The 15,782-nt window shown below is 36.4% G+C and overlaps 1 protein-coding gene across 2 annotated transcripts in view; it reads right to left on the reverse strand.

Annotated features, from left to right (window-relative positions):
• The window catches only part of RNGTT (RNA guanylyltransferase and 5'-phosphatase), a 316,476-nt gene that overhangs the window by 156,118 nt on the left and 144,576 nt on the right, over positions 1-15,782 (reverse strand). For both annotated transcript variants that reach the window (XM_025862466.2, XM_025862458.2), the window contains one exon: positions 6,135-6,203. In XM_025862466.2, the coding sequence (XP_025718251.1) occupies positions 6,135-6,203 (69 nt within the window). The remainder of the gene's footprint in view (positions 1-6,134; positions 6,204-15,782) is intronic.

Genomic DNA, 15,782 nt, shown 5'->3' on the forward strand with positions numbered 1-15,782 from the left:
AGCTGGGCGTCTGACTCTTGATTTCAGCTCAGGTCATGATCTTAGGGTTGTGAGATTTCTCTCTCTCTCTCTCTCAAAAATAAATAAATAAATAATAAATAAATAAAATCTTTTTAAAAAATGGATTAAAGACATGTGAGACAGGAAACTATCAAAATCCTAGAGAAGCACACAGGCAGTAACCTCTTTGACATTGGCCACACCAACTTCTTATAGATATGTCTCCTGAGGCAAGGGAAACAAAAGCAAAAATAAACTATTGAGATTTCAACAAGATAAAAAACTTCTGCACAGCAAAGGAAATGATCAAACAAAACTAAAGGCAACCTTCAGAATGCAAGAAGATATTTGCAAATGACATATCTGATAAATGGTTAGTGTCCAAAATCTATAAAGAATTTATCAAACTCAATACCCAAAAAACAAATAGTCTAGTTAAAAAATGAGCAGAAGACATGAATAGACATTTTTCCAAAGAAGGCATACAGTTGGCTAACGGACACATGAAAAGATGCTCAGCATCACTACTTATTAGGGGAATACAAATCAAAACTACAATGAGATATCACCTCACATCTGTCAGAATGGCTAAAATTAACAACACAGGAAACAACAGGTGTTGGTGAGAATGCAGAGAAAGGGCAACCCCCCTACACTACTGTTGGGAATGTAAACTGGTGCAGCCATTCTGGAAAACAGTATGGAGGTTCCTCAAAAAGTTGAAAATAGAACTACCCTCAGATCCAGCAACGGCACTACTAGTTATTTACCCAAAGGATACAACAATACTGATTCGAAGGGATACATGCACCCCGATGTTTATAGCAGCATTATCAACAATAACCAAATTATGGAAACAGCGAAAGTGTCCACTGACTGATGAATGGCTAAAGAAGATGTGGTGTATATATTTACTATGGAATTTTGCTCAGCTGTAAAAAAAAGAATGAAATCTTGTCATTTGCAATGACCTGGATAGAACTAGAAAGTAGTACACTAAGCAAAATAAGTCACAGAAAGACAAATACCGTATGATTCCACTCATGTGGAATTTAAGAAACTAAACAAATGAACGGTAGGGGGGAAAGAGAGAGACAGAGAGAAAGGGGATACCAGAAAACAGACTCTTAACTATAGAGAACAAACTGAGGGTTACTGGAAGGGAGGTGGGCAGGGGATGGGGTAAATAGATGATGGGGATTAAGGAGGGCACTCGTGATGAGCACTGGCTGTTGTATGTACTAAATTCTACACCTGAAACTAATTTTACGCTGTACGTTAACTAACTACAATTTAAATAAAAACTTGAAGAAAAAAAATGTTTGCCTATACTGGTAAAATATAAAACAGGTCAAATCTGAAAGACGAGGGGGAAAACCTAATGATATATTTTCATTTCTTTGATGAACATTTTCTAAGACATATTGGGCCAAACACTATCTTAGACACTGGACATATAAAGGTAAATAAGAAAGGAAAGTACTAACCTTGGAGAAACCCACAGTATTTGTAAGACAAAAACATAATCAATATTTACCTTGTGAGGTGGTAGCTACTTTACCTACTGTAAGAAACAGTAAGGTTATCTTGGAGATCTTTTTTGCTTTGAGAATAATCATTTAAGTGATCTGTCTTAGTTATAAAAAATATTTAGCAATTAAGTAACAAGTGTTCAAGAGAAAAGAGGGGGGAAAAAAACTTTTTTTTTTTTTGCCTTCACAAAAGCAAACCACTCCCCATAAGTCCTATGAAATGAAGAGCAGGGGAAAGACTGCATATGCACAGGAACCCAAGGTCTCATCAAGGCCCTAACTGCTGCTTCTTTTCAGTCACAATATTACATCTCTCTTGGTCTGGTGGCCTCAGAATGAGATCAGTTTGCCTCAAAGAATCTGAGAAACTCCATGTCAGGGAAGGTGCAGATTCGTGACCAGGACCTAGACTGTCATGAGAAAGATTTGCTTGTAGACAAAGGTGTATATAAGGTTAGAAGTTGCTTTGACCAAGCCAATTTAACAGTAATGACAGAGGAATAGTTTTGTGATGTGCATGTATATGTGTGTGTGGCCCGAAGGACTAAAAGAGATTAAGTGCTCATGCCTAAGGTGACACAGAAGAAATCCAGAAACTACTTTTCCATCTCCTCTATACCCTCGGAGACTACCATCAGACTGACAGGAGTAACTTAGAAATACCTACCTGCAACAACATCAATATAGAAATGATGGCAGCAAATGCACAGAGGAATACAGTCAATCTATGAACTCATCAGAATTTCACCTTTCTAGAACCTGGTGGCTAGAATCAGGATGCCTAAAATGGAGTAAGTTTAAAATCTCAGGGCACCATTATTTCCTAGGAAGTAAATAGGGATCCTTGCAGTATTACACTGCACCGTGGTTCATTTCTTCAGAGGAGAGAAGGGGCCACTGAATAATAAAGCAATATCATCTTTATTTTGTTCTGCAAGCTGGGAACTTCCAGGATAAGGACGCTGAAGAGGAGCCCCAGGAGAGAAAGCTACGCAGCAGCACTGGAGAGTGAAAGACTCAGAGGGAACGCCTTCAGATAAAATCCAAACTGGATATATTACTTGATAAATTTGACTGTACTGAAAAAAAATTTTAACAGTTCTTTTAAAGAGTTTAAGAGAAGAAGTAGTGATAATCATAACAAATGAAAATATAAGGCAATTCCTAACTTCAGGTAAAAAAGTTTCCTATGAAAATGTAATATTATACAACGACTCAAATGTGAACAATATTTATGTTACCACAGAAATACAAATACTGAATATTCATTTGACTAAAAATGTGGTATAATTATAATGGGATGACAGAAGGAGAAGGGGTGATTGTCGGAGGAGTGAAAGAGCTCAATCCTGTTCTTCAACAGCAGAGAGTAGGCAGATCATGTATAAAACAGCAAACCAAGAAGAGCAGCATAAACAGATTTTGTAGAAATAGGGAGAGAAAAGAGAAAAAACACACAGCTAAAACAACAGAAAATAATTACCTCCTAGGAGTGGCACTTTGAATGTGGGGGAAAAGTAGAAGAAGAGACTGTTCTATTTTTCAGTAGAAGACATGATATTTTGACTTTTAAAATGATGGGCATGTATTATTATGCATTACTTGGAGCTTACAATATTTTTTCCATAATATTACTTTATTTTGAATATATATAAAAAGAGGAAAAAACTGTAAGAAATAAGGTAGCATAAATCCACAAAAAACTATTACACTCAGATCCAAAGATATATTAAAAATTACATATATCATGATTAAGTAGCATTTATGTCAGAATGAAGGCTAGGTCAACATGAGAAAATCACTGTAATTTACTACATGAATGTCATAAAAAGAGAAATGACATGGTAATCTCCATCAATAGATACAGAGAAAGCATCTGTTAACTCCCAAAACCTACTTACGATTGGGGAAAAAAAAAAAAAAACCTTTGTATGAATAGAAACAAAACTTTCTTAGCATGATAAAAGCTCTCTAAGAGAAATCTGCCAAAAACATACTTAATGGAGAAAAATTAGCCACATTCCCTTTGAAATTAAGAATAAGGTAAGAGGGGCAGCTGGGTTGCTCAGTCGTTAAGCAACTGCCTTCAGCTCAGGTCATGGTCCCAGGGTCCTGGGATCGAGCTCTGCATCGGGCTCCCTGCTCCACAGGAAGCCTGCTTCTCCCTCTCCCACTCCCCCTGCTTCTGTTCCCTCTCTCGCTGTCTTGCTCTCTCTGTCAAATAAATAAATAAAATCTTTAAAGAAAAAAAAAAGAATGAGGTAAGAATGTCTCCCTCTCCTCCACCTAATAAAGTCAATATTTAAGCCAGTGCTAGAGGTCCTGGCCAATATGTAAAATTAGACAATTATTAGAACTAAAAGTGTTCAGCAAGATTCTTGACTCAACAAATCAATCAACAATGTGGCAGTACATTAGAAGTACCAAATAAAGACACCATTTACTGTAAAAATGGAAAATAATAAATATCTAAAAATTAGACAATTAAAAACTTACACTCAATTAGAGAACAGAAAAAGACCTGAAGAGAGCTAAACCTTATTCACTGAGATGATTCAACGTGGTAAAAACATCAATTTTCTCCAAAGTAAATTCAAAGCAATTCCAATTGAACTCCTAACAAGAATTTTTTGGTAACTTGACAAACTATTTCTGAAATTTCTATGTTAAACCAAATGTCCACACATATTTAAGAAAAGAACAGAGAGACCTTCCTTACTAGATATCAGTTACAAAACCAATGTAATAACAAGTGTGGTTATTTGAATCAAAACAGACTAATACATCAGCTGACTTTCCTAGACTCATGTGTCAGGCCATTTCTCTTACAGACACCAAAACCTCATATACACATGGACATGAACCATGAGTTTAACAAATTTATTGCAATTACTGTTATTCTTAGACTTGATTTCGCTCTAGGGAGATCAGGCCTAGAAAATACTGGAACTCAAAGATCTAACTTCTACCTTCCAGAGATATTTCTACAATTTCTGTCCCCAGCCTCTAACTCTCCTCCATCACCTCTTCCCTTGACCACAGAAGAGCTTCTCTCTACCTGTTTGGCAAAGGGGACTGGAAGGAAGACAGAAGCCAGTCACATATCACATTATATCTAAACTTGCATATTAAAGTTCTACTATATATGTAAAAACATATATAATATAGTATTTAATGCACAGTCTTCAAAAATATTAGTTTCCTTCCCTTTAATGTCTCTCTATACAACTTCACAGCTAGCCCATATCCTAATTTCTAAGGATAGAGTTACTGAAGGAAAAAATGCAGCATATGAAGCAAACTACAGCACATGATGAGGTGTAGTACATGAAATACAACTCTTTCCTATAGAGCAGTTTTCATACATGAACATGCATTTAAGTCATGTGGAGAGCTTGTTATAGCACAAGTTGCTGGACTCCATTCCCAGGGTTTCTGATCAGTAGAACTAGGGTGAGCTGCTTTTTTTTTTCCTTAAAGATTTTATTTATTTATTTGAGAGAGAGAGCGCACAGAGCAAGAGAGAGAAAGCACAAGCAGGCAGAGGGGCAGAGGGAGAAGGAGACGCCCCACTGAGCAGAGAGCCCGACGCGGGGCTCAATTCCAAGACACTGGGATCATGACCTGAGCTGAACGGGGGCACTTAACTGACTGAGCCACCCAGGAGCCCCGGGTGAGCTGCTTTTCTAATAACTTTTTGGGTGGTGGTAATGTTCCTTGTCCACAGGCCACATTTTGAGAAACAGTGCTCTATTAGAGCACAGGTTGTCAAATGAGGGCAATTTTGCTCTCCAGGGGAAAGTAGTTAGTGAATGTATATATTTTTGGTTGTCACAAACCTGGAGAGATGGGATTGGGGGAAGAGATAATACAGGTACCTAGTAAGTACAGACCAAGGATGCTGCTAAACACCCTATAACACACAGGACAGCTCCCTACAACAAAGAATTGTCTGGCAAAAAATGTCATTGGTGCTAATGTTGAGAAACCATGCTATCAGAGTAAAATGTAACTTACTCCAAATATATGATTTGACCATTCAGTTAGTGCAAGTTCTTCAGTGAGTTTCAGAAATTTGACATGCAATATTTTTCATTATTGCATTTTCTTCAAGTATTAAAAATTCTTTGAATTTCACTCATCCATAACAAATTTTAGAAATATTAATATTTAAAGGTATACTGGGCTACAGAAAGAAATAAGCATTTATGTAATGTTATTGGTAATTTCTAGTAAAGAAATATAAATTAACATTCATTTTGCAAGAATTATAAAAAACTAATTATATCAAAAGACTTTCTTGAAAAATAATGATCAATGTTTATTTCTTGAGTAAAAAGCAAACAACTGTTCGTTTTACCATTACATATATTTAGTATACATATATTTCACTACAAGTGAAATACCTTGTAATAAACAATTTATTTAAGGATAGGCAGTGATCGTAGCAGTAACCAATCCTAAGATAATATAACTCAAGAAAATGTGCTTTATATATACATGCATGTGTAGACACATATTTATATCCATACAACACACTACAAATGCGTGTGCGCGCGCACACACACACACACACACAAACACACACACACACGAACTTACTCCAATAGGCTGAAAAATAAGTCCATCCATTTCATGGCTGACTTCTTTGGCAAAATTTCCTTCAAGTAACTATAAAATAAATACACATATTTTTACAAATACAATAATCACTTAAAGAGTATTTTAATTTTTTGCAAAGTTTACAAAAATCTCTTATTATATAAGCTTTAAGAATTGAAATACAAAATGGGGAAGGTAGGTGATACAGAGGGATACATATTGCAAGATTTTTTTTTAACATATAAAGACTGTCACTCCGTGGCAGGCTAGGTATCTTGAACAACAGTCATAACTAAAACAACCAAAATGATGGATAAAATATTAAAAACATATTTTTAAATGCATTGCTGAGCCAGCATAAAAGGAAGGAAGACAGAGGCCAAAAGCAAAGTGAAAATAGAAATTCTGAGAAGTAATAAATACAGGGAACAAAATATAAAACATACACAAAAAGGAAACTGCAGAGAAACTTGCGAGGGATAGATGGAGGCTGGGGGGCAGGGGAGACATCCCCCAGAATCTGTAACCTTAAGTGAACTCAGACGTGGGATCACAGTCCAAAAATACATTATCTATGCCTTCCCCAAACCCAATAGCAGAGGACTTTTTAAAAAAAATTTTTGTCCTATTTTGTTTTGTTGTCTTTTTTATATTTTTTCAAGCACAGAAATGCATTACAAGGGATACACAGTATAAAATACAAATGACAGTTTTTTTCAATGTCATTAAAGAGTAGGTATAGCCCCAAAGCTCTCTCTTTAGTTCTGAGCAAGTAGTTTTAAACGCTTCTTTCACAGATTTTTATTGTTTTGAAGAACTGAACATGCGTATCACTAATGGAAGCCCTAACATTGATTTCTGTATTTCAAAGAGCCAGAGTCTGACCAATTTACAGCACAGTCAGGATAGGTCTGGGATTCAAGTACGTTGTATCCAAAATTTTGGATATGCTGTGTCTGATACATCTTTTTAATCACAATCACATCCTCTTGAAACCACTTCATCTACAGGGAGATTTGTATTCCAAAAGCAACAACCAAAATTTCAAGTTTATTTCACATGCAACAAAATCTGTTGAGTCTCCTCCCAAACTGGCTTCATCTTCTCTGCTACTTCATTCTTCAAAATCTGTAATTTCTCTAAACTGAAGGCAGTTCAGCAAAGAAAAACAAGAGCAATCCTACTTTCTAACAACTTTAAGACCACTCCGGGTTTGCATATCTAAATTCCCTTAAAACTGTAAAGCTCCTTAGTCAAATTCACAGGGACAGAAATTAGGGAGCCTGGGCAGGAAGGTGGGAGGGGGGCGGCGAGGGGAGAACAACGAGTTAGTGTTTAACAGGCACAGAGTTTCATTTGGAAAGATGAAAAAATCTGGAGATGGATAATGGTGATGGTTGCACAACAATGTGAATATCCTTAATGCCACTGAAATGTATGCTTAACAATGGTTAAAAAGTTAAATTTTATGTATATTTTAACATAATTTTTTAATTTTTTTAAGACTTTATTTATTTGACAGAGAGAGGCACAGTGAGAGCAGGAACACAAGCAGGGGGAGAGGGAGAGGGAGAAGTGGGGGGGGGAACCCGATGTGGGGCTCGATCCCAGGACCCTGGGATCATGACCTGAGCCAAAGGCAGACGCTTAACCAACTGAGCCACCCAAGCGCCCCTAACATAATTTTTTTAAAAAACTGTAAAGCTCTTGAAGTTTCCTTTTTTGTTCTGTTTTTTCCTTTTACTACAACACTAAGAATTCTTTAAGTGGGGAGCTGGCAAATTAGGAATCTTACAGCCATATTATCCATAGTCTGGCCAAATGGGCAGAAATTTCAGGACAGTTCTGAGATCCATAGATTTGTCTCCAATGCACTCAGAGGTTTAAATGACCTAGTCAATTGAGAAGGCAATTTGCCAGAATAAAAAATTTCATGTGAATTAAAAACACTGATTTCTTATAAATTCCTTTTAAGAGAGGAAAAATAAACCCTAAGCATCAAAGAGTCAAAATATCAGCTTACATTCTTGCTGGAAATGTGGAAGGCAATGTTAGATTAAAACCTTTGTTTCATGTACGTGATACATTCATCCTAGAGGAAAAATTTTTGAAACTTGTATTCATATTGAGAAGCATATAAAGACCTTTGTGTTCTATTTCAACTTTTTTCAAATATCCATGAGCTAATGAAGGGTAAATGTTCAAGCAAAACAGAAAAGTATAACCTTAATACTTCTTGTAGCCTATCATGTAAGAAAAGGTAACCTGCTAAATTCATAGCAGAAAATCTGCTGAGAAATAATGCAATGAAAACCAAATGCCATATCACCTTTAAAAAAAAAAAAAAACAGTAACAACAACAACACTTTTTTTTAAGTAGGCTCCACACCCAACCTGGGGTTTGAACTCATGACCCCAAGCTCAAGAGTTGCATGTTCTACCAGCTGAGGCAGCCAGGTACCCCTAAAAAACTTTTCAAAGGTTAAAAGAATTTGTCCTCCTTAATTGTAGGTACATCATCTATGGCAAATAAACATAGCTTTTCCGTTCTTAGATCAAAAGTCTCAAATTCATATAATAGATCATCCCTGATACAAAGTATGTATAAAGTAACAGTAGAGAGTTGGCAAGACTCTAAATAATATGATGTTACCTACTGCAGAAATGAAAATAACTTCATTTTTTATTTTACTCTAACTTTTTATGAATCAGAAACCTCTTGGGTCAAAACAAGAAATAGTCCTTGTTTTTACTCATTTTACTCCTTGTTGATTACTCCAGACAATATGTTTTTTAAGATTTTATCTATTTATTTATTTATTTATTTATTTGAGAGATAGTAAAAGAGATAGTGGGAGAGAGCATGAGCAGGGAAGAGAAGGAGAAGCAGACTCACCACTGAGCAGGGAGCCCAATACAGGGCTCAATCCCAGGAGAACCCTGACATCATGACCTGAGCCAAAGGCAGACACTTAACCAACTGAGCCACTCAGGCGCCTCCCTCTCTTTTTTTTAAGACTTTATTTATCGAGAGAGAGAGAGACAGAGATAGCAAGAGAGTCTTTCTTTACTTAACATTTACAGTGGCACCTATCATGTATCAAGGACCTATAGTAAGTGTTGTGCTTGGTTCTTAACATATATACCATTTAAAATACATAATTCCTCACAAGATATGTATTTCTGAGTTTTGTATTATTATTTAACTTGCCAGAAAAGGAAACTGAGGCTATCAGAGATTAGGTAACTACTTTCAAGTCAGACAGCTAAAAAACACAACAGATTTCTGAGATGAAAACTTTAAAATGAGACACGAAGAACTGAAAGATATAAAAAACAGTATCAGAGAAAAAGAACACTAATCAATGGGAATAATAATCAACGGGATTATCAGCACACTGAAGACAACAAAGGAAAGAATCATTGAAGGAGAAAGAATCTTGAGGAAGAAAAGTGTATCACTTCTTCCAACTGAAATACAAAAAGAAAACGGGGGAGAAGAAACAGAATCAAAGCTGAGAGATTAAATAGATGTAACATCTGTACAACTGGAGTGATTTTTAAAAAGAAAGTGATAAGGAAACAAGAACAATTGGAAGGAATGATGCCTCAGATTACTGCAAAATTAAACACACATTTGCACAAGCATACTTCCCAATAGTAGCCTAGAAAACAAGAAGGATTTAAGAAAAAAGTAGTCAAACCACAGTAGGAAGGAAAAAAACTTACATGCAGAGGTAGAAAAATAAGAATGACTGCAGACTCTTTGTCATGAATTATATAAGCTAGGAGATAATAGAATACCAGCTTTAAAATGAAGGGTTTACTGGTAGTAACCTCTTTGAAACATCCCAGGAGTACCTTTAGGGATGAAATTCTGCATGAGTATCCAACTTGGCAGCTCTCCTAGTTTGACATCCATAAGCTTCTGCCCTGGCAGCAGTCCAAAACAAAGCCACGTGAAGCTGTAGCAAACCAGGGAGCCCAAGATGGCTGACAAAGGAGGCTGGAAATCCCTGACCGTATAAGGAAGAAAAAGCATGAAATCCTGGTCCCAAGAAATCCCCACCCCAAGTAATAAATATTCTACCCCCTAGTTAACAACTGTCAATACAAGATAGAAACCCAAACCCCCAGGCACACAACTCTATCTCTGACTCTCTCTGTTTCTGTCTCTCTCTGACTCTCTCTCTCCCTCTCTCTCATTCGAGCTCATGGGCTCTCATCTCTACTTTTCACCTAATAAACTTTCCTGCTTGTGTTGCTCATCCACTGTGCTGCATGTCTGTCCTTGAATTCGTTCTTATTACAAGACCAAGAACCTTCAGTAACTCCTTTGTCTGGCTCGGTTGAGGCCCCACAGTCCAGGGTCTCCCCAGTTCACCCAGCAACACTTACAGAACACCAGCAGACAGAAAATCAGTAAGAATATGGAACACTACAGCAACACTAAACAACGTGACCTAGCTGATATTTACGCAACACTCTATCCAACAACAGGAAAAAACACTTTTTTCCAAGTGCATAGAGCACATTTATAAATCAAAGTCATACAAAGTATATTCTCTGATCACAATGAATTAAATATCAAGAAAAAGATATCTGGGAAAATCCCCCAATGTTTGGAAACTTAATGACACACTTGTAAATAACCCATGAATAAAAGAAGAAATCAAAAGGGAAACGTAAGTATTTCAAACAGAATGAAGATGAAAACACAGTAACTGAGATTTGAGGGATGTGGCTAAAGTGCACTTAAGGAAAATTTATTGTACTAGATGACTAATCAGAAAAGAAGTAACAAATCAATGATATCAACTTCTACCTTAAGAAGCTAAGAACTCTAGAGAACTTAGAAAGTTCAGAAAAAAGAAAGAGCCACCTATGCTGAAATCATAAGCCCACTGAAGAGAATCATGTACCCCTAAAGATATAGTTGAAGACGGCACAGTCTCAGTTCACTGGATGGCAGAGAAGTTGATGAAATGTCTGGATGAAGTGTCACACAAGTTTTTAAGAAATGGCTGTTGTGGTTAGAAAGCAGTATGTCTACATTTAAAACTTTAAAGTAGGAATAGTAGCCAGAAATAAGTTGCCAAAGTCAAAGTGACTAAATCAAAAGAAAATCACGGAGATGTAAATTGCAAAGAAATGGAAAAGCCAGATGAAACCAAATAGATGAAATAGATGAAACCAAACATAGGGAAGTTGTATTCAACAAGGGTGATAGGCAGTCTGAGAGAAGACCAAGGAGTCAAAAAGAGTTTAATACACAGTTAAAGTAGCATGGGTTGAAAAGTCAGCTTTTATTTTAATAACTTAAATAGCAGGTAATTTTAAAACTCACTTTGGTATTCTTTTGTCAAAATAGAATGTCCTACACTTTTAAGCTACTGTGGTTTTTTCCTCTTCTATACTTTAAGTAAAACTTATTTATGAGTTGCACTGGTATTCTTACATAAAAAGTGTTAGCCTAAGTTTTTCTTAATTTATTAGATGATAACATCTCAATAAAAATAAAATTTCAAGTAGTGTTCACTAGGTAGATATTTCCTGACTGCCGACTAATGTTAGAAATCCAGTTAGCATTAAGGATATTGGGGACCCAATGATAATATAAGCCTAGGCCAATATACCTAAATAATACCTTAATTTTAATTCATTAGTAAAAACATTAAATGCAATGATGTCATTAGCCATTTCCTGTCAATCTTTCTACAGAAAGTTCAACTTAAGGGGCACCTGGGTGGCTCAGATGGTTAAGCGTCTGTCTTTGGCTCAGGTCATGAACCCAGGATCCTGGGATCAAGTCCCGCATCGGGCTCCCTGCTAGGTGGGGAGGCTGCTTCTCCCTCTGACTCTGCCTCTCTCTCTCTGACTCTCATGAATAAATAAATAACACATGTAAAAAAAAAAAAAAAGAAAGTTCAACTTAAATTACCCAAATTTGTTTTTAAAATGCTTCTAACAAATTTCTTAAAAGCTATCTTACTTTTAAAATATAAAATTTTAACTGCAAAACCCTGGAGAAGCTTTAAAGTGGAATATGTGGTGAATTATCCTAAACGAGGATACATTCTTTTTCAGAATTATAATCTTATCTTCCTCCAGATTAAATTAGAAGAAAATTAGATAAAAGGTAAAATAGCAGACATAATAAACCAAAAAATTATTAATGAAGCATGATAGTGTGTCATAAAGTTTTATAAAATTTTTTTTAAAGATTTTATTTATTTGACAGAGAGAGACACAGCGAGAGGGAACACAAGCAGGGAGAGTGGGAGAGGGAGAAGCAGGCTTCCCATGGAGCAGAGAGCCCAACGCGGGCTCGATCCCAGGACCCCGGGATCATGACCCAAGCCAAAGGCAGATGCTCAACGACTGAGCCACCCAGGTGCCCAAGTTTTATAAAATTTTAACCTGCTTACCTATGAACATACTCCCATCACTGGAATACCATCTGAAACATCCTAGAGAAGGCATGTAACTATCTATTGACCAAAACTTGGTGGAAATGACAAAAGGTTATATACCAGGTTATGGACTCTGAATTGGTATTTTATGTGTCTATGAATCAGAAAGTAATTGGAAACCAAATCATTATAAATGCATAAGCAGAGAAAGATAATGCAAAAGGGCTTGAAATTAGAAACATAACAAAACAGAAACTGCAAAGTTACAAAGCATGGAAAGGGACCTTTTAGAAATAAGTAAAATGATAGCTTAAAACTACAATGAAGAAGAAAATGAATCCACAGTGGAACTGAGAATGCAAATTTGCAACATCGATTCATTCAAGTAAAGAAAAATACACTAAGGGAATACTTAAACAAGAAAAGAATAAACTATCTCCACCTTCCCGTTTTGGACTATTCTACTCACATCATTTTCTGAGCATTTTCTGAGATATCCCCACATAGCTCCCAACTGACTGCCTAAGAATACTCAATATAGTAGCTTATATCTACTTATTTAATTGTGCTTTCATAACTCCCTTAAAATTCATGGCTTTACTTCACCAATCCCCCCAAAATGGAAATTTCCCCTCAGCTGGATATTACTGTTCATCCTTTTTCATTCCTAAAGCCTAACTTCTGGTTTAGGCTAAGATAACTCAATGTTTCTATACCCTAAATTTTCTTCTAATCAGTACAAAATCAGTCTACAAAACTCATCCTTTTTGCTCACCAAAAAGCCATGATCATTATCTCCTTTTGAAAACAATGATTTGATTTTCATTATTTACCACTGTTGATTCAACAACTATATCATTAAAGTTAGCTAATCAAAATATAAATAGCTTCATTGGCTCTTTCAATCCATATTACTACAATTAAAATTAAGCTTAAGAATTCTGGTGAATCCCACATGACAAGTTAGAAAATCTAAGAACAAAATTTCTCTAGGAAATATAGGTTCTTTATTATTTTTAGTAGCTGTTAATCTTACTTTTACCAAAATTCCTTCATAATTCTACAAAATAAGTCAACTCACCCTCATGGAACAAGCAAAGTCTTTGTGCCAGACTTCTTTCTCATCTCATAACTGAGGCATCATTCATTTATTCAACAAACATTCTTTTGGTGCCAATAACTCACAGCCATTCTATCAAGTGTTTGAGATTTAAAAGAGATCTATCAGTTTTTATCCTGGAAGAGCTAGTGTCAGGGTCTAGTGTGGAGGTCCCAAACCCAAACGTCTGTAGATGCCAGGCCATGAACCTGAACAAGACTGGGTATAAGACAACAGAGACTAGTAAGAACTATGATGAACGGGAGAGCACATCTTCATCTACAAGCAAACTCAAGGTTTTTTAAGTATTATAGGAGCTTCAACTTTCTGGAGCCTACCAGTTTATGACTTGTGGTTAATATGGATCTAAATATACATAAAAGAATCATTTTACAGTAAAGTGCATTTAATAGAGCTGTTTAAAGACTTCGGAGGGGCACCTAGGTCATTAAGCGTCTGCCTTCGGCTCAGGTCAAGATCCCAGGGTCCCAGGATTGAGTCCCGCATCAGGCTCCCTGTTCAGCGAGGAGCCTGCTTCTCCCTCTCACTCCCCCTGCTTGTGTTCCTTCTTTTGCTGTGTCTCTGTCAAATAAATAAATAAAATCTTTAAAAAATAAAAATAAAGACTTCTGAGAAAATAAAAAAGTACTTATAATTTCATCTCTCATCCAGTTGTATCCAAATGTTTACTGAGTACTAATCATGTATCCATGAAAACAAAACAAAACAGATGAGAAGAGGTAAAACATCTAAACACTATATGCCAGCACTTTTCTAAGCACTTTACATATATTAACTCATTTTAGCCTCATAACAATATTATGAAATAGGGGCCATTATTATCCCCATTTTTTTAAAGATTTTATTTATTTATTTATTTATTTATTTATTTATTTATTTATTTATTTAGAGCAAGGGGGTGAGAGAGAGAGCACACGCTCTGGGGCACACATACAAGCTCTGGGGGTGGGGGGGAAGGGAGAGGGAGAGAAAATCACAAGCAGATTCCACACTCTGCGTGGAGCCCATCACAGGACTCGGTCTCATGACCCTGAGATCATGACCTGAGCCAAAATCAGAAGTCGGCTGCTTAACTGATGGAGCCACACAGGCACCCCTAAACCCATTTCAACGGTGAAGTTTAGAACTTGCCCAAAGTCACCCAGCAAGGAACTGAGAATCCAAAATCATTCTGGCTCCAGAGCCCATGTTCTTAACTGCTTTTCTATGCTAGTGCATCACATTCCCAGAAATCTCCTAATCTCTCATCTAGGTTATATGCTCCTTCAACATTGTCTCATAGCACCCTGCGCTTCCTTCTACCACAGGATTTTCCTCTTAATTGTCTGACTACCAAACTGAGCTGTGGGCTTTTTGAGATAAATAAAACCAAACACGTATCATTGTTATTTTCAGCATCTTATCGTAATCTGGCACAGAGTAAGTCCTCACTTCGGCAAACTGTACTGAATAAATATAAATGAACAGCACAGTTTTGGGACCAAATAAAAACAAGCCAGGAGCACCTTGGTGGCTCAGCTGGTTGAGCATCCAACTCTTGATTTTGGCTCAGATCATGGTCTCAGGGTTGTGAGACTGAGCCCCAAAAGTCAGGCTCCATACCCCCATGTGGAGCCTGCTTAAGATACTCTCTCTCTCTTCCTCTGCCCCTTCCCAACCCCAAATACATGCTCACTCTCTCTCAAAAAAAAATGTTTAAATAAAAATTTAATAAATTAAGTAAATAAATAAAAACAAGCCAATAGATATAGATAGAAAACACATGGAATAACACCCAGTGCTCCATGCAGAACGTGCCCTCTTTAATACCCATCACCAGGCTAACCCATGCTTCCACCCCCTCTCCCTCTAGAACCCTCAGTCACTGGGTGTTATATGCAAACAATGAATCATGGAACACTACATTAAAAACTAATGATGTAATGTATGGTGATTAACATAACATAATAAAAAAAAAGAAAGAAAACACATGGAATTAGCCCAAGAAACTGTGAAATGAAAACATAAAAAAATTGTTAAGAGCACTTTAAAAGCTGTTAATATATGTACAGATTATTAAAGGGGTAAGATTATTTTTAAAGATTTTATTTATTTATTTATTTATTTATTTATTTG

Source organism: Callorhinus ursinus, unplaced genomic scaffold (genome assembly GCF_003265705.2).
Source record: "Callorhinus ursinus isolate GAN/ISIS: 27379988/994484 unplaced genomic scaffold, GSC_fseal_2.0 scaffold6, whole genome shotgun sequence".
Lineage (NCBI taxonomy): Eukaryota > Metazoa > Chordata > Mammalia > Carnivora > Otariidae > Callorhinus > Callorhinus ursinus.